The sequence below is a fragment of the Diadema antillarum genome, unplaced genomic scaffold (genome assembly GCF_040938485.1).
Source record: "Diadema antillarum isolate AM-2024a unplaced genomic scaffold, OU_Dant_1.0 scf00000004, whole genome shotgun sequence".
Classification (NCBI taxonomy): Eukaryota; Metazoa; Echinodermata; class Echinoidea; order Diadematoida; family Diadematidae; genus Diadema; species Diadema antillarum.
Genome location: NW_027270893.1, coordinates 2,198,784 through 2,219,223, shown reverse-complemented (window position 1 = coordinate 2,219,223; position 20,440 = coordinate 2,198,784). Strand labels below are relative to the sequence as shown.

The window sequence follows — 20,440 nt, the reverse complement described above, 5'->3', positions numbered from 1 at the left end:
GATTTCTTAGCTTAGACTATGGAGAACATTAAGAAATTGCATATGAATGATATGATGAGAGTTCCCTTAACTTGATAATTCAAGTTTCTATTCCACATAGGAAATGCACTAATCAAGCTAAATGGAATTACCTGTCTTCACCCTTTAATTATTGTGTGTTTGTGCACGCTTCACAAGCATTCCATAAATCATTTGGCCACTCAATGACAAACAACACTGATTAGATTAGGAAAATTCAAAAATTGGTACCATTACTAAAGAGTGTTTAAAAGATCTGGAACATAATACTCTCAACAGAATCATAAATATACTCAGAGTCATCATTATCTATTCCTATAGAATTTGTGAGGGGTAGAAATCATCTCTCATATTCTCTGAAAGAAAGAAAGAAAAAAACTAGACATGTTGTGTGTCCATAGTAAATGGATGCCCCTGCTGATTGTGATCACGAAGTTGTTTAATTTAGTGTGATGTACCTCACAACAAAACAGTAAAATCAGTTTAGCAATTTCTCAAGTTATCGCATTAAGTAAAGTTTTAATTGAAATGCCTACACACTAACAAATCAAAATCCATTTGATGTATTTCAATTTATTAAGGAAAACTAATATGCACATGTAAGGAGACGTGACATTCTGCAAGCACATTGCGAATTAAAACTTGACCTGTATTTCAGAATGATGCAACTACACACCAACATTTATCAATATTTGGCCAATACAGAATGTTTTGAAGTTATCGCACAGAAACTAACTTGGGGCTGAAAGAATGGACAGACAGAGAGATGAACAACAAGACATGAACAGATACTTCAAATGCAAGCACGCATAGACACAACCATGAACACATAGAGACCTACTTGACTTCGTGCTTCCTATTTTGACATACCATACTCCTTCACTGCAAGTGCGCCCTGGTCCTGGGCATCTGAAAACGTAGACGGGATGGACTGCACCTTGTCCTCTTCTGTCTCCACTCTCCTCATTGTGTAATAGCGCCGTTTACTAGTAGCTGCAGTTATGAACCTTGCTGCCAAGAGGAGGATTCAAAGAAAAATATGAGAAACAGTATTTTGTTATAAAGCATTGACTTAATTCCTGCAACGTGAAGGCAAAATTAAACCTGGCGTTCATATTGTAATAGAGTAATTAAATATATAACCGAATTCACTGGCCATGCATATAAAGTATACAGTAAAGTGTGACAGATCTTTTTGTGTGTGTGATGGTTTTTTTGAGTAGCTGTATAAGCAATTTATTATGTTCATTCAAAATTAGGAAAATCATCAACAAATCAGATATGCATCACCGTGTAATTTGAACTGACAGAAAGAAAAAAGAAACAACAACAACACTATAAATATGTGACCCTGCACCTCAAAACAAACAAAAAGTCGCCAGACATGAATTTTTAATTAAGACCATATTCTGAAAGAACAGACTTTAAGCTTTACAATGATGTATAACTCAAATCAAATGGACTCTCCTAACCTATCTAAATATTGGAAAGAAAGCACAAACTCAGGAAAAGTGTGAACTGAGAAAAGAGGCTCTGTTAGTACAGTTTCTCTTCAAGCGCTTAATCTTTACCAAACCGTGCTGGCTGTGCGATGAATGGGACAAAAAACAGGAAGTAAACCACCAGAGTAACAACAATGAAGGGATTATCAAATTTATCTGAAATTAAACATGCCTCATTAACATATTCTGTCCATAATTAATGCCAACTTTCAAAGCAGTAACACTATCCTTTCAAAAGTTATTAGATTTGAAAGTGAAGAGTATGAACAAGGTTTTTTTTTCAGAAATGAAAAAGGGATTCTAAAGACACACCTAATCACACTATTCTATCAAAAATGTTCGAGATAAACTGCTAAAAAACACACTTTCCTGCCCGTTTTATGATACCAAATTTTAGCATAATGTAAAAGAAGACCCGCTCTTTCAGAAAATCTGAAAAAGTCAAGTTCTGCTAGGTTGACCCATTTCACTTATTTTCAGTCCTCACGCAAAATCAGTGTGTGGGACTTTATGTTCGTTTTGAGGTGCACGGTCACATATTTCCATGCCAAATAATGAAAGGCCAGATCCCAACCACGCAAAAACCCTGTCATCTTCGCTTTTCAATTTGTATAAAATTGAATACATACACAATATTCATATTTTCCTTGTAATTTAGTTATTCTGCCTTGAAGTATGATTCCAACTTTCAACAAATTTAGTTCATTTGAGGGAAAACATGCCAGGGTTGTGAAGACCTGGCAATGTATACAATCTAATCATTCATCAGAATTATACAAAACGAAATAAATTCATTAAATCTTTAATATCATTATATGTCACATTCACATTTCTGCTTCCCTCAAACCATAATTTCCTTTTTTACCATGCTTTTTAATGACACAAAAGATATATTATCGTTCCATTATACCACGAAACAACCTAAATCATCACTCCAAAATATGCAAAGTAAGCTTCCCACGATAGCAGACCATAATTTTATATACAAAATCGAAGACTAGGTTCTTTCCGCCAAGTAAACAGCTTAACATGGCTTGAAAAACAGGAGGCCAGTGTAAATATTACGCACCTTGTTTCTCGGGTTCCTTCAAAGTGAATTTATCGTTCACTCAAAAACTAATCGCTGCTTTCCTTTTGTCAGCAGGCTTCATAGACTTACATTAGGTGCAGACTACTTGGGTCTCGAGGTTGCATCTCTACCGTTGGCCTCATCCCGGAGATTTTCCACGAACTGTGACTGCTCCGCGATAGGCACCCACACCTTGTCCACGAAAAGCTTACCCGGTCCGCTGTAGGAGAAGTACGCCATCTTGCCTTCCTTCCGTGCCGCAATCAGAGCTGGCATCTGAGTACGCCGAGACAAACGGATCCGATGTGGAAGATCCTGTGTAATGTACATGCTGGTGCCTTTCAAATTTTTAGCATTTTTGAGGATTTTTTCCTTGTCCGGGAAGCGCACGTAGCGAGCCTTGATCGGTCGAGGCTTGTTCTGTGAAGGCACTCTGTGAATGCGTTGATATTGTTGGGTGTCCTCCTCCCCTGGCGCGCCTTTCTCCGGGATGCCAAGAAAGACGAGATTCTCCCGCGCCACATAGGTAGAAAGTCTGTCTATCTCTTCCTGAACGCTTGTTTCCTTTTCTCTCAGTTTTGCCTCCAACATTTTTACTCTTGTTTTCAGCTCTTCTGTTTCTTTCACCTGGAACGTGATGGCTTCCTTAAGCTCAGTGAACTTTAAGTCCATTCGCTTAACTTGTTTTTCCAATGTCAGTTCCAGGACTTCGAAACGTTCCTCAATTTTATTTAGCTGCCTGTCCATCAGCTGCCGGATGCTAGGTAGCAGGCTCGCGTCCGGGCTAGGCGGCGTTCCAGTATCTGGTCGTTGACACTTCGCTGCCCCTTTCTCGCTCTTTCTTGGGTTACTCATGCTTGTAGAATACTTGGGTTGCGGGGTATAGGGAGAGAGCTAAAAAAAAAATGCGTGTTCACTCGACGAGCATCAGGTGTGATTTTACTAATATTGCTACATTCTCTCAATCCTTACATGAAGATGGACTTGTCCTTTAATTTATTATGTAAGTTGTAGCAGGTAGTGCTAAATTACGTTCTCCATGTTTCAATGTCTTTGTCATGTTTCTTGTTCTTGGTGCAGAATCATGTGGCCGCCTCGATCCTCCAAATAACGGGTCCATCACCCTGGATGAGACGGGCCAGGTGGCAACGTTCGGCTGCGACGAGGGATTTTTCCTGAGTGGATCCGAGCAGTCCGAGTGTCTCGACGGGCAATGGTCCAGTGAGACGCCATCTTGCATCAGTAAGTGTCACATTTCAAACGGAAATGACGTGTACATGCTGCACGATTATACAAGCCAGATGGTGGGCAAAATTCATGAAATCATGAAGAATAAAGCACAATATAATTACAGATATATCATGTTCATGATGTTGCAATAGAAGTGGCTTGTGGCATGGCAGTGGGATGATTTTTATGTAAACGCTGAATTTGTTTTTGCATTTATTTCAACAGTCGATGTGTCATCCATTAAAGGGATGATATACTGGTTTGATTTTGCCTGAGATGAGGAGTCAGGTTTTAACTTTTTGCGAGGCAATTGCAAACTATGGACTATTGAAGATCATACAATCCTTGGAGGAGTTCAACGTTTATGTGATAAAAACTGGTTTTGAAATGGCCGAGATTTCCAACAATAAAGTAAAACAATTGGTCCCAATAAAAGGTGGGACCCAATTTCCATTTGGATATCTGTTTTCGATATCTAAGCCATTTAAAAACCGATTTTTATCTGATTAAGCTTTACCATGTTTACTCTTAGAATTGTTTATTTCTTTCATATTGCACAATAGTTTTCTCGTCATCTCGCAAAAAGAGTTGGAAACCTGAAACCCTATCTAAACCAAAACTATACCACCCCTTTACAACCCCTTCAGGGAGTGGCATATCTCGGAGAGTTACCAGACCTATATTCTCCTACCACCATGCAATCTCTAACATTCACCTGGTATCCAGGATCTTAGCGGATGATGACACAGATATCCATCGGCTTGATTTTCACTCCCAACGTGCTGTCACTGTAATACACCGCATCCGACATACTATCCTGACAATACCGATGGAATTTGTGGACAAGACTTTGGCGGGATATAAAACCACTTGAAAAAAACATTAAACACTAACAATTTTCATATTGCAAGTTTTTTCTTCATTTTCAAAGAATTATTGGGACAATTAGATAATCATTTCGGTTTGTAGTGTGTTGTTGTCTATGGAACATACAACTCACTGTAGGGCTTAATTTTGTTGTAATAACCTATGTGCTTATACGTTTATGGTCTACTAATGAATGGTGTGACCAAGGAGGTATTAAGCTCGCCTACTACATCCTATAGTCTTGGACCACGTGTTACATTACCACTAGTTTTGTTGTCATGGTTGTAATGGTAAAACTTAACTGCGCTTATACCATCATGCCTCTACAAAAAATGTGACATACGGAAATGAGGTAATTCTTGCCACAACATTTACGGGAAAAAATTATATCATCATGATAATGATATTATGTAACCTGTTACAGAATGACTGAGATGCTACTCGTTGACAGAGAGCAATGAGCGATGTATGGGTTATTTGCCTACCTGTTGTATATGCATGCAGTCGGTGAACTTTGACTGCTCCGCGATAGGCACCCACACCTTGTCCACGAAAAGCTTAGCCGGTTCGCTGTAGGAGAAGTACACCATCTTGCCTTCCTTCCGTGCAGCAATCAGAGCTGGCATCTGAGTACGCCGAGACAAACGGATCCGATGTGGAAGATCCTGTGTAATGTACATGCTGGTGCCTTTCAAATTTCTAGCTTTTTTTGAGGATTTTTTCCTTGTCCGGGAAGCGCACATAGCGAGCCTTGATCGGTCGAGGCTTGTTCTGTGAAGGCACTCTGTGAATGCGTTGATATTCAATTCCATCTACCTCGTTCGCAGACATTTTTAGGGAGTTGATGAGAAACTCACGCATTACTTGTTGGGTGTCCTCCTCCCCTGGCGCGCCTTTCTCCGGGATGCCAAGAAAGACGAGATTCTCCCGCGCCACATAGGTAGAAAGTCTGTCTATATCTTCCTGAAGGCTTGTTTCCTTTTCTCTCAGTTTTGCCTCCAACGTTTTTACTTTTGTTTTCAGCTCTTCTGTTTCTTTCACCTGGAACGTGATGGCTTCCATAAGCTCAGTGAACTTTAAGTCCATTCGCTTAACAGTAAAATTGTTTTTCCCATTTCAGTTCCAGGACTTCGAAACGTTCCTCAATTTCATTTAGCTGCCTGTCCATCAGCTGCCGGATGCTAGGTAGCAGGTTCGCGTCCGGGCTAGGCGGCGTTCCAGTATCTGGTCGTTGATGCTTCGCTGCCCCTTTCCCGCTCTTTCTTGGGTTACTCATGCTTGTAGAATACTTGGGTTGCGGGGTATCGGGAGAGAGCTAAAAAAATGCGTGTTCACTCGACGAGCATCAGGTGTGATTTTTTGTTTTATCAATATTGCTACATTCTCTGATCCTTACGTATACGAAGGTCGACTTGTCCTTTAATTAATCATGTAAGTTCTAGCAGGTAGTGGTACATGACGTTCTCCATGTCTCAATGTCTTTGTCATGTTTCTTGTTCTTGGTGTAGAATCATGTGGCCGCCTCGATCCTCCAAATAACGGGTTCATCACGCTGGATGAGACGGGCCAGGTGGCAACGTTCGGCTGCGACGAGGGATTTTTCCTGAGTGGATCCGGGCAGTCCGAGTGTCTCGACGGGCAGTGGTCCAGTGAGACGCCATCTTGCATCAGTAAGTGTCAAAGTTCAAACGGAAATGACGTGTACATGCTGCACGATTATACAAGCCAGATGGTGGGCAAAATTCATGAAATCATGAAGAATAAAGCACAATACAATTACAGATATATTATCATTTGATTGATTTTATTTTATTTTATTGTTCCACATCTCAAAACATCAAACATGATACGATCGATTGAACATAAGATTTAACATAACGTCGTTATTACAAAGAATACAAGAGAAGACAATTCAACAAACATGATATGTGGGGACCTACTTAAAAGCAAAGCTTGTAATATATAGGTCCCTGTATATAATATGAAAGTGTTGGTCTTCTTAAACAACCTAGTAACGAAAACTATGAAAGGAAGGAAAGGGACGTAAAAGAAAAGAGAGCAAAAAGAGCAAGAGAAAGGAATAGAATATACGAAAGCATAGCGAAATACAAAGTAGCCACATGTATTGCGCTTGCAAGACTCCTTATCACCCGAGCAACACAGTTACGTAGCTGTAAGAATGCGCAAAAACGCACATGATACATAATGATTCAGATTCAGGAATAGCCTTGACATAAATAACTCAGTAAAAAGAACAAAAAGCTAAACTGGAATACACATAAGGCGTTTTCACATCAGCCCGATGTTTCGAAATAGCGCGCTATTTTGCTGACTATTTTCTGCGAAAACTATCTCGAGCTTGGATTTTTATCGGGCTGATGTGAAAACGCCTAAACTAAACAACGAATCTGATAAAGAAGAGGGAGTTCAAATAAGATTGCATGTTGTCGTTGTATTATTAGATATAAGCCTGCACAAGGGATTTTTTTTAAGTTTACGTTTAAACCAATTCAGTGACAACGATTCAGTAATGTCGGAGTCAAGACTATTCCAGAATGTCGGACCTGTATGTACTATTGTTTTAAGAGCAAATGCAGTTCTCACGGGAGAAAAGTGAAATGAATTTTCTTGTCTTGTAGGGTAGGAATGTATAACTTTATTTTTTACAAACATGGGAGTGAAAGCATAAGGTAATTCGTCTCTAGTTAACTGGTACATAAATATCCCAAGGGAGTAAGAATATATATCAACAATCTTTAAGATGTCATTACTTTTGAACAGTGGGCTTGTCAGTGCTAAATAATTGGTACAATTGACAATCCTTATAGCTCGCTTTTGTAATCTAAAGATAGACTCCAGGCGTAACTTGGAACAATTCCCCAGGCCAGTATGCTATAATGAAGATACGGCAATAACAAAGTCGAAGATAAGGTACGTAATATGGGGAAAATAAGCTTCTGTATAACACCCCAATTTCTTGATAATAACTTACATAAATGATTTGTTTGTTCCTGCCAAGATAATTTACAATCAATTAAAAGACCAGGAAATTTAACTGAATTTGTCTGTTGTAAGTTTACTCCTGTGATTTAAATTGAGCCAGGTCAACAAGTGATTGTATTACTAAACACCATAAAATTAGTTTTGTTTAGTTTTAGGGATAAATTGTTACTTTGAATCCAATCATTGACGTGATTCAACTCAGAGTTAAGCATATCAAATAACTCAGTATGATTTTGAATAAAGACCTTTTAATCAATCAATCAATCAATCAATCAGATAGCACGCAGCATAGGGATATATATCTTCAACATTGATGCGAACTTCTTAACAGCCTGCGTAAAGGTTATTGAATTCATTTCAAAAATATAATTGCGTGCTATAAGCCTGACACTAGAAAGGTAACGAGTGAATATGGGGGATACTGATTGAATAAGGCGACACCATTATTTTCTTATTTGAGTGGAGGTTAGCAATCATGGCAAATTCACTGCGATTATGTATACACTACAAAAAGAAATAAACTCCCGTCCTCAAAGTTGCATAAGTTTTGGACAAAAGGTTTTGCGCGAAACAATTCGATATTTCTACACTTATTGACTAGCGTCTGTGTGAAAATGAAAATGACTTCTTGAGTTATGCTCGAGTATTGGTTCGAGGGTCAAACGGCGGAACAACAAAAGTTCTAAAAGGTAAACCAGGAACAAAATTTGTCAAAATCTTTCACCGACCCCCGCCCCCAGAAAAGATCCTTGTGAAGTTTGAGAAATGACCATTTCGTTTTACTGTGTACTCACTCATACACGACTCAACAGATCATGGATTTCACACAGAAGTTAGCCTTTAAGTGTAAAAATACCATGCTGAATTACTTTACTCGAAACCTTTTCGTTAGAAAGATTACGTCATGCTGATTAAGAGAACTAGTCCTATTGTTGTGTATTTTCTACACTAAGTGGAATAGGGAAATTTTACGATCTTCCCGTCACTGTACAGGCATGCTAACCTGGAAACATTAAACTGCACATTATTGGAATATGAGACCATTCTGAAGCAAATAATTTTCACACAACAATAGATATATTATGTACTCTTACATGAATCCTACAAGGATTGGAACAATCATGCCCCAGCATTTCCACTGATTCCCACTGATCAGTTACTGTACTACCATCCCCTTTAAATCTAAAATTTTAGAGACCCGAAAGAGATCTGCAGTGGCCTGAAATAAAAGCAAAGTAACTATCACTTTCAATCATAGAATCTTATTTCCCCCCCCCCCCCCCATCGGTCCACCAAAAGATACATTTTTAGGTCTGACATCATTTTTTAGTGGACCCGGGCCACTCCGGGGACAGAGGGCCACCGCTTACGTCGACCCCTGGTAATAGATTGCAGTACTCTTCACTTGCTAATGAAAATAATTATGCCAATTTCTCCAACAAAATAATTACTGTGATAGAAATAAAAGTACATTGAAATCTTATACCACCTTTGATGATAATTGATCTTCCCTAGGAATTTGGAAAACCTTACAAGTATTGAAACCGCTCTACTTGGAGCCGCTGCCATAATCTAATTGTGACCCTGCACCTCAAAACAAACAAAAAGTCGCCAGACATGAATTCTTAGCTAAGACCATATTCTCAAAGAGCAGACTTTAAGCTTTAAAATGATGTATAACTCAAATCAAATGGACTCTCCTGACCTATCTAAATATTGGAAAGAAAGCACAAACTCAGGAAAAGTGTGAACTGAGAAAAGAGGCACTGAAGTACTGTGTCTATTCAAGCGCTTAATCTTTACCAAACCGTACTGGCTGTGCGATAAATGGGACAAAAAACAGGAAGTAAACCACCAGAGTAACAACAATGAAGGGATTATCAGATTAAACTGAAATTAAGCATGCCTCATTAACACATTCTGTAATTTTGAATTTTTAATAATTTTTGAATTTTGACTGCTCCGCGACAGGCACCCACACCTTATCCACGAAAAGCTTACCCGGTTCGCTGTTGGAAAAGTACGCCATCTTGCCTTCCTTCCGTGCCGCAATCAGAGCTGGCATCTGAGCACGCCGAGACTAACGGATCCGATGTGGAAGATCCTGTGTAATGTACATGCTGGTGCCTTTCAAATTTCTAGCTTTTTTGAGGATTTTTTCCTTGTCCGGGAAGCGCACGTAGCGAGCCTTGATCGGTCGAGGCTTGTTCCTGGAAGGCACTCTGTGAATGCGTTGTTATTCAATTCCATCCATCTCGCTTGCAGACATTTTTAGGGAGTTGATGAGAAACTCACGCATTACTCGTTGGGTGTCCTCCTCCCCTGGCGCGCCTTTCTCCGGGATGCCAAGAAAGACGAGATTCCCCCGCGCCACATAGGTAGAAAGTCTGTCTATATCTTCCTGAAGGCTTGTTTCCTTTTCTCTCAGTTTTGCCTCCAACATTTTTACTCTTGTTTTCAGCTCTTCTGTTTCTTTCACCTAGAACGTGATGGCTTCCGTAAGCTCAGTGAACTTAAATTCCATTCGCTTAACTTGTTTTTCCAATGTCAGTTCCAGGACTTCGAAACGTTCCTGAATTTTACTTAGCCGCCTGTCCATCAGCTGCCGAATGCTAGGTAGCAGGTTCGCGTCCGGGCTAGGCGGCGTTCCAGTATCTGGTCGTTGACGCTTCGCTGCCCCTTTCCCGCTCTTTATTGGGTTACTCATGCTTGTAGAATACTTGGGTTGCGGGGTGTCGGGAGAGAGCTCCAAAAAAAGCGTGTTCACTCGACGAGCATCAGGTGTGATTTTTTGTTTTACTAATATTGCTACATTCTATCAATCCTTACGTATATGAAGGTGGACTTGTCCTTTAATTGATTATGTAAGTTGTAGCAGGTAGTGCTACATGACGTTCTCCATATCTCAATGTCTTTGTCATGTTTCTTGTTCTTGATGTAGAATCATGTGGCCCCCTCGATCCTCCAAATAACGGGTTCATCACGCTGGATGAGACGGGTCAGGTGGCAACGTTCGGCTGCGACGAGGGATTCTCCCTGAGTGGATCCGGGCAGTCCGAGTGTCTCGACGGGCAGTGGTCTAGTGAAACGCCATCTTGCATCAGTAAGTGTCAAAGTTCAAACGGAAATGACGTGTACATGCTTCACGATTATACAAGCCAGATGGTGGGCAAAAATGAACAATGTGTGGACTATTAGGACTACCTGTTGTAAATGTATACAATCGGTGTGATGTCGTGCATTTCATATTTGATTTCATTTTTGCTGCATTAACCACGTCAGCATTACATAGTGTGTATGAGTGAGTTAAATTTTTTATATATTTGTAAATCATTTATACTATAGTTTATCTGAAATCGTTATACAATATTACAATTTAGCTTCACTTATTTAACAAAGCCTCTTTATGACTAGGATATCACTCTAGTATCAAATCTAAATAAACACATACGCTTTCGGGCATTTCCAGTGTGATTTTTGTTCCACAAGAAAGTCCTATGATTGTGGTTTAATTCTGATAAAGCAAGAAACTAAAGTTCTGCGATTGCACTAGAAGATAGAAGCGTAATTATTTACAAACATGAGAAATATCAAACATAGGAGAGCAAAAGAGCTCATGCCACAATTTCGTTAAACTACACAATACACTGCTGTGATGTATGCCTCCAATGTTAGTAGTATAGATTGCCTCATATAGAAGCAATTTGTTTGGCAATTAAGTGCTAGAGTTTAGGGAGGAGGTGGTTGTCTTTTAAACGGCTTGCCTTTTTCCTTTTGTTGTTTTTACCAACAGAGTATTTTAAGTATGCAGTTATGCTTATAAGGAAACGTGTAGACTCCAGATGCTCTGCTGCAAGTAGGGTTTAAAGGCTGACACTTATTAGACTTAAAAATTGTCCTTTGGTCTTGACAGCTGGCGGAGGTGTCAACGTGGTCGGATTGGCCGTGGGTCTCACGATCGGCTTCATGGTCGTTATCGCAGCCGTCATCATGATCATTTTGTTCATGAGAAACAAGAACAAGGTAAGCTCCTCATTTATGCGAAGTCAAGGGTATGGCAATATCACAAAAGGAATGGATTGAGAGTTTCCAATTAGCTTTTCAAAAGTATAGATTATGATACTACTGCTATGTAGCCCTAAGTATTTATGTACAAAAAAGTATTATACTTTATACATTTTATTCAATATGATGAAATACAATGTGATATGGAATGACGTGATATTATTGTATAAGCTGCGATAAAATTTTTGATTGGTACAGAGAGTTTTGGAAGGCATCATTGTATTCTTCTTCTTTTTTTTTCGATTGGTGGCATAATTATAGAAAGGAATTATAGGAATTTGAATTAAAGGAATTATAGATAGGAAGAAGAGAGGATGTGTTATTAGTTGATCCTGAAACTCATATGAATCAAGATACACTCTTATTTCTGCGGCGTCAAAAATAATTCGGAAAGTGTGAAATGTGACTCGGAAATGGCGCCAGCTGGGAGTCAACTCCTTTCGAGTGAAAGCTACTCCGACTTCCGAGTCAAATGATTTCACTCGGATTCCGAGTCACTTTCCGAGTCATTTCTGTGGCGTCAAATTAACTCGGAAAGTGTCAAATTTGACTCGGAAAGATCACAATTTCACTCTGATACGGTGTCGTTTCCCGCATTGTAAGTAACCCATTTTGGTGTAGTAATGACTCGGATTTGGTGTGCACTTTTCTAGAGGAATGCGGAATGGAGGACTACATAGGAGTTTTCATCGGCGAGTACCCACCTCATTCACAACACTCATATAAATAATTGCCTGAAACATGGTCTAAACAGTCAATTTTATTTAGGGCACAGTGAACTTTCGACACGGACACATTGACTGGTAATGGCGTAGCCGTAGGCGGCCGTAAAAATACGGTAGCTCCAATTAGCAATCAAGATCGTATGTGTATTCTGTGCATGTACAGAGGAGGTATAGCTAGGTAGGTTCCCGTCTATTGTAGATTGGTTCTAACGTATAGCATAATATTATAGCCCAGGGCTACGTACAAAAGGTACGAGCTACAGTACGGCCGCCTACGGGTAACGCCATTCAGTCAATGTGTCCGTGTCGAGAGTTCATTTTGCCCTAAAGAAAACTGACTGCTTGGACCATGTTTCAGGCAATTATTCATATGAGTGTTGTGAATGAGGTGGGTACTCACCGATGAAAACTCCTATGTATTCCTCCATTCCGCATTCCTCTAGAAAAGTGCACACAAAAATGTCCATCTTAAAGACAAAAAGTTGCGAGACATCTCGCGGCCGCGGCGGATCGTCGAGAAATGACGCTTTTTTTTCGCGGGGGTACCACGTCACATAGGACACATGGCATGTTTTGTCCAATTGTAGCGCGCGTATGTCATGTACACAGCGCTGGGTATTTCTGATGTGATTCTGCGCAGGTGTAAAACGTCCGATAACCAAAATGATAACTCGGATTTGAGTCAAAAGTACACGGTTGGTGTTAAATTTACACGGATCGGAGTGAAACATTCTTGACTCGGATTCAGAGTTGAAATTTTGACTCTGCAGAAATAAGAGTGTAACTTTCAATACAAAGTCTGTTTGAGAAACCATAAAAAACGGCACCGAAACATTTTAGCCCGCTCTTTGAATGCGGTACGTTACAGGAAATGTTTGTCACTACGTCATAAAATATACATTTGTTTACGATTAAAGTGTATTCTATTCAATGTCTGGTACACCGTCATGTGAGGCTTTACCAGGGAGTTCTCCGGACGTCTTCCGGTAACATTCAAAAGAAAATGATCAGAACACGGGTGATGATACATGCATCTTGACATGTGTTGCTCGAAAACCTTCTCCGGGTACGTTACTGTATATAGCGAATTCACTGAGTAACCCCTGGCCAGTTCGTTTCTGATACGGGAGAAATGTGCATCAACAACCCGTATCACATCATCTACTGATGCTGCAGCAGCATGCAAGCGTATACTGTGCATATTTGTGTGCTAGTAGTACAGGCATGTATTAGCTACGCAGACGCTTAAATAACTATTTTTCTTTAAAATACGTTTACGTGTAAATACTTGTTTCTTGTTTCTTAAACAGTTTTCGAGATCTGTTTTCGAGATTTCCGACCAAGATGACGTCATGGGGCTTCACCCGGTAAGGTTTTACCCTAAGAGCGTCTTAACAGACAACATACCCGGATGCCCGTCGTCGGCTACCTTTCTTTAGAGTAGCCTGAAGCCTAAACTCACTAAAAATGCTCAGTCATTTTGATTACCATAACAAGATGATACTCCATTGTCAATGCTAGCAGATAATCGTCCATTTTCTTTTAACACTTTAAACACACAAGAACGACAAGAACGTTGATGTGGTAGTCTCAAAGAGTTTATCTCTAAAGGTGCATGCCCAATTATGCCGGCTTCACCTTAAACTGTGCGGCCGAGCGCATCCGCTTTAAAATCGTGCTCATTTCTCCTGCCTTCTGTGTGGTATATCGTCCGTTCTTCTTTCATATGCACTGATTGTTTGTTCTCCCTCTCCTTCCTATTTTCATTTCTCACCATCTTGGCAGCCAGCCATGCTGTAAGAATCTCTCTCTCTCTCTCTCTCTCTCTCTCTCTCTATATATATATATATATATATGAAGAGTTTGTTTGCAAAAACCGATAAGTCCATAGTTGTCAAAGGGAGACATTTGCGATTTAGGTCAAGAAAAATATGGAGAATAATAAGAAAATTTCTGCTTCTTTTGACCTTAACTTAAAAAACGTACCTTTATATGTAGTGACCAATGTATCATTTGAAAGGTATTATTTTGTACTTTATGACAGAGACCGTACTTCAAAATCTTCAAAAATGGACTTATCGGTTTTTGCGAACAAACTCTTCATATAATATACATAGCATTTTCGTCACGCTCTGAGATGATGACGGCAGATGAAGGAGAGTTTAATGTTTCGTTACACCAAGCCCCTCCTCTTGCCTATTATAAACAGCCTCTGAACTTCTCAAATTCCGCATCTGTGTATGTGTGCGCCCTATAGCTCCCTCATTTGTAATGAATGTGTGTCTGCACACCATTCTATCTTCCTGCGCCCTGTCGCTTCCACCTCACTCGTCACTCCTAACCCCTGCTCTCCGCTGATCCCAAGTCGAAGTTTTCGGCGCTTCCCACCACAGAGCACCCCTAGTAAATCCAAATCTCGACCCAAGACTACCGATGCCAGGGACCTGGAACTTGCCGAGCCGCTGAAAAAAAAAAAAAAAAAACCGGGACTGACGCGTCGGGAAAATCCTCCAAGTATAAGTCAAACGAAGACCCGTCGGCCCAAATCTACAAACCCACTCCGATGGCCCAGGTAGATACACAAAGGCGACTGTTCCTGATGCCCTCTTTAACAATACAATTCCCTTCGAGATAAGGATAATCCCCTATGTTAAGAGGGATGATAGTAGTAATATAAATGATGATGATGATAATGGATAGTTAAAGGTGAATGGTCCCTGTGTTTTAGTCAAATGCGTACGCCCGGCCCGGCGCACGGCGCAAGTTTCCTATATAGACCTACGCTATCAACTCCTCTTTATAGCGCTTACGCTTTGGCCCGCTTCCCCGAGTTCGAAGAAGTCCGATTCACTGTAGTCAGTGGTCCGATCACAGTTCGGCTCATGATTCGGCTGAGGGGGATGACAGCTTTAGCAAATTTCTTTTGTGATGTCATAATAAGAAGGACATATGCACGCACCCTGGCATTACTACAGACTGCGCGATGCGCAGAGAAGACAACGAAGGCAACGAAGGCAACGTACACTTAGCAATGTCACCTACGCACTTTCCTCTTGATGACAGCTCAACTTCGGTAATCTTCGTATTAATGCTGATGGTGATCGGCAGTATCATCGACAGCGCCCTCTACTCTACCGGGACTATGCACCTTTAATAGTGATAACCATGTTAACAACGCATTTACATTGCGACATCTATCTAGCATGTCTAGTAAAGCTGTTCCGAGGCGCATTGAGAAGTAAATAGGGATATAGCAAGGAACATACAATATACTACAAACACTTAAGAACTTTAATCAGCAATACTGTACAGCACAATACAACTAGTGAAGGTTTAACTATTAAATGAGACTCGCTATGATGTAATGAAGCTTTATAACTCTGGTATGATTGTAATGACTTATGACAATTGACTATAAAGGGAAGATAAAGAAGCAGTCGCTAAGTCATAGAAAGTGCTTGATTATACACTAGTTCTTTTTAGGCATTTTAAATGACTGTCACTATTATTCTTTTATTTCGGTGGATCTGAAGTACAGAATCAGAAAAGGAAAATGCTAGTAATTATTATGCAGCTGCACGTCCAATGATCTCTCCTGTTGATATATGTAAGCCATGGCTCGACAACTTTTTTGTTTGGTGGCCCGATTGGACCACCAAAATCCTAGATTTCAAATTTTTGGTGGCCTGAGAGAAAAATTTGGAGTCCCGAAAAAAACAACAAAAAACATTAAAAGTCCTTTTTTTTTTAATGAGTCAAATATTTAAGATTTATGATAGTAAGAATTAGAAGTTGGACATATCTACTCATAAATTAACTTCAACAAACTTGCAACACTCACTCTCAGGCATTCATTCAGTCCTTTTTATCCATCCTTTGAACAAATTTAACTGCTAATTTCCGGCGCAAAAAGTTACGAATTTATTGACATACTTTTCAAAAAAATTTGAATTTTGCCCTTTTTTGAAATTTGGTGGCCCGACTTTCATTTTTGGTGGCCCCGGGCCACCGGGCTACCGTTAGTGTCGAGCCCTGTGTAAGCAGACTGCCTCTGTTAGTCCCGTTATGGGCAAGACACAAATGATACAAAGTTTTTCAACGATGATTATGTTGAAGAGAACAGGAACTGATAGAACAATAGAGGGCTCGGTGGGAAAGGATCAAAATCAGATGGATAGTCACATTTTGATGAATGACGTGTGTCTTGATGTACACTGCATAGGTATGAGGATCGTAAGTAAACTTTTACAAACATATTGAAAATTTCTTCATTCTTTATTCATCTCAGTTTGTTGTATTACTGTAATCTACGTGTTATAAGGGTAACAAAAATTGTTGTATAGGGGGCGAATATGTATGTTTTAAATCTCTACGAAGATATCTTCCATCCGATTCTCCCCTAAATGACATTTGGCGGCAAACCTTTGCCAACGTACTACATATTCTTGAAAGTTATTTAATCTGCATCAACATTTTTGTTTTCAAACGCCAAACTAACAAGCGCTTGGCAAGTAACAAAACTGTGTGATAACTACAAGATGGTCATCTATGCTGCAAGCTCACTACATTACCAGCAAAACCATACTGATCACTCTGTCGATGTATTGTATAAGGGCATTTCAGCACAACGAATTCATCATGTCTAACTCATCAAACTCGACATGACCATTACTTTGTGGAAAACGCCGTAGTGTAGAATAAATCATGTACACTGTCACGATGTATTGCTATGTCACTTTCATCATGTTCATTGCCAATAACTTTAAAAGCAAAGTGAGAAAATGAAAAGTACATAACTTATCTTGATATTGTTACTATCTTACTGTCATACAAATATCGTCTCGCAGAGTCGAAATGTATGCTTGTCCTGTGCCCGCATGTTTTTGACGTCTTCCCATGAGCACGCTCTTATCCAGTGCACATAGCTCTAATTGGCGCATTACTCTGAGTTGGCTTTGTTACGTCATTCTTGTGGCACTGAATTTTCTTTCTCTGTTCTATTGTGTTTTGTGCGTGCTTTGTCTGCCTTCTTCTCTTCACTGTCTTTCAGCCGTAATGTTGCCTGGCTTCATAATTATTGCTATCGCTTGTCCATTGCTGTTACCGGTCAATGAGTATCAGAACCTGTTGTGTATATCAAAACGTTTGATTGCAAAATGAGTTAAATGCCAGTTTTAAACATTCTAAAGTAAATCTATCACCAAATTCCAGTGATATCTCATTAACTTGTTACATAATAAGGAATATTATTGCAGTTATAATGAGAAATACCTTATTATTCATTTCTTAACATTGTAATTTTGGGCATCACAAATTCTCTAATATTTCAAATTGGCAAGAATAGAATGAGCTCGTTTTGAGACCAAAAACTTTATATTATCGATTTGTTTTGATTCAGCATATCTAACTGATACTTCTTCATCTCTATCTCGCTCTACACAGGCTAGTGGGAAGAAAACATCCACCACCAAGAAGCCAAGTGCCGAGCTCCCGCTGCCGTAATCTGGCAGAACTCCCTTGATAAGTCGATTTTGGTTGATATTCAGGTTTTGAGTGTTTTGTGTGTTTTTTCTTATGCTCTTTCAAGTGGGCCAAAAAATAAATTGTGATTCGGTACAGAAGGTTATTTTTAGAAAGTACTTTTGTCAAAATTCCTGAGGAGAGAGGGCGATTAATCTGGCAGAACTGCGTAAGGCGAGATACGGAATGAATTTTCCGATGTTAATCAGGCAGAACTGCGTAAGTCGACTTACGACAACGCTTGGACCAATGTGTTCCTGCATCCCGCACGGGCATGGTATATCTTAACACGCGCGTGCGCGGCGTTGGTAGTGACGAACGCGCTGCGCGTTATTTTGAAGTTAACCATGCAGTGCAAGCTAGTAGGAGCAGTGCCTAGTAAACTAGCTAACTAGAGCTAGCTAGCTTAGACACAGGCAGAGCATAGACCGATTCGAGCGACTGTTCATGGAAGTGCGCCGTCTTAAGGCGACGCCATAACTGGTGGCCATCCAGGCCGGTCGGCAAGCTCCTTGCGTGCGTGGCAAGGGTGCCAGCGGCAGCCAGTGCTTTTAACACCCGGCGCCAGCCGGCCAGCAAGCTATCTCTGGCGCTGGCAGCGATCGACGCATCTGGCCTTGTAACAACTAGAGTCTACTTTTTTTCGCTAGCTAATTAAAAAACAGAAAGAAAATTAATCAACTTATACCGACTATGAGCGATTGGCTAGATGACATACGGCTGTAGCCAAAACTTGAATTTCAAGGTAAATATCGGTACGATCCGTGAGTGTAGGTAGACTCTATTTCCTTTGGGATGACTTGGGTACACGCGTGTAAGCCCCATATATTCACATTTGTGTAAGAGAATAAAAACCGCTGGGGAGAAGTATGGCTAGGCGCAGGCAGACGTCTTGCTAGTAAGCCTAGACTGTTGAGATGTTAACAGATATAATTAAATACAAATAATGAATCAGAATCTTGAGCTAGATATGGCGCTGTAAATAGCAACTTATCATTTAACTTACACCTTTTTAGGCTTTTTCCTTTACTCGGGCCAGCGGGGTAGAATCTGTCTAAAGATTTTCAGATCTTGTCTAGAATTCTAGGCAAGAGTGCAGACAAGATTTTCGGTTGTCGCTAACTTCAGGCAAGCCTAGCTAAGTAAACCAAACGGAAGACAAATCTAGGCGTTTCTAAGCCGTATAAACTTAATTTACGTCGCCTGATGTCAACAACCAACACTTTTACTGCTTTAGGTCTGCGTAACTTTGCATAAAATCACACTAACGCCTAATATAATATACAAAAGTGATTTCCAAATAATAATAATAATAATAATAATGATAATTCTTAATATGATTATGAAGCGGATGTTTGCCACCATTCATGGTTTAATATTCATAGTATCACATTATCAAAAATTAATTCAAATTCAGAGTTCAGGGCCAAAATTGAATATGGTCATGCAATGCTGAACACTTTATAGTGAAGAAGTGAAAACATCATGAGAACTTCACGCATCTTGAAACATATGAAGAGTTTGTTTGCAAAAAGCGATAAGTCCATATTTGCCAAATGGAGATATTTGCGATTAAAGGTTAAGAAAAATAAAGAGAATAATAAGAATTGTTTTGCTTCTTTTGACCATAACTAAAAAAATATACCTTTTTATGTAGAGACCGATATATCATTTAAAAGGTATTATTTTGTACTTTATGACAGAGATCATACTTCAAAATCTTCAAAAATGGACTTATCGGTTTTTGCAAACAAACCCTTCATATATTTAGCTGTAGTGTAGGCTGTAAAATGTTTGTCATAATGATGTAGTATAGCCAGGAAGTGTATTCTAACTTTAATAAGTATTGCACCAAGCATTAAAAAAAATAAATCAAAAAAAATCAGTGAATTATCAGAATCTTTGATCTGAACTTGTCTTCTAAAATGGAAGCCCCGGTTGGCCCCCAGCTATGGCGACCTATACAGCGCCGCTAGCGGCGGTAGATGAATAGGTCATCGAAATAAGCCAGTTCGGAAATAGCTCATGCGCACATGGGTACAAATGACCTTTCATTTTTCTCAGTTGGTTAGGCACTTCACTTAATTCAAAGCAACATAATGCAGCAGCTTGCCTAACATAGCAATTTATGGAACTCATATTCTAACAAAGAATGAACCTGTGTAGATGAAGTGCCCAGAATGGTTCGTCAATCAACACTTTGGGAAGTGCTCATCTATTTAATTGCTGTTTTGACTACGTTGACAAAACTTTTTCTGTTAACATTGCCAAATACTAGGCTTGCTGTCAGGTGGATGTACTGGCAGGCACCATTTATAGGGATCCATGAATAATCATAGCATTAAAGGATGCTTGTCTCAGTGAAATTAATAACCAACCTGTCTCTCGGTACAAATGACCTTTTTCTGCTCATGCTCAAACTGGAACACCGAACTGGCTTA

The 20,440-nt window shown here is 39.8% G+C and overlaps 1 protein-coding gene across 1 annotated transcript in view; it reads left to right on the top strand.

The window, feature by feature from the left end:
• LOC139711412 (sushi domain-containing protein 2-like) overlaps window positions 1-19,099 on the top strand; it is a 78,420-nt gene extending 59,321 nt beyond the window's left edge. The window contains exons 19-23 of the mRNA XM_071623327.1: window positions 3,670-3,831; window positions 6,195-6,356; window positions 10,631-10,792; window positions 11,603-11,712; window positions 17,922-19,099. Of these exons, the coding sequence (XP_071479428.1) occupies window positions 3,670-3,831; window positions 6,195-6,356; window positions 10,631-10,792; window positions 11,603-11,712; window positions 17,922-17,981 (656 nt within the window). The 3' untranslated portion in view covers window positions 17,982-19,099. The remainder of the gene's footprint in view (window positions 1-3,669; window positions 3,832-6,194; window positions 6,357-10,630; window positions 10,793-11,602; window positions 11,713-17,921) is intronic.
• Window positions 19,100-20,440: the final 1,341 nt, after the last annotated feature.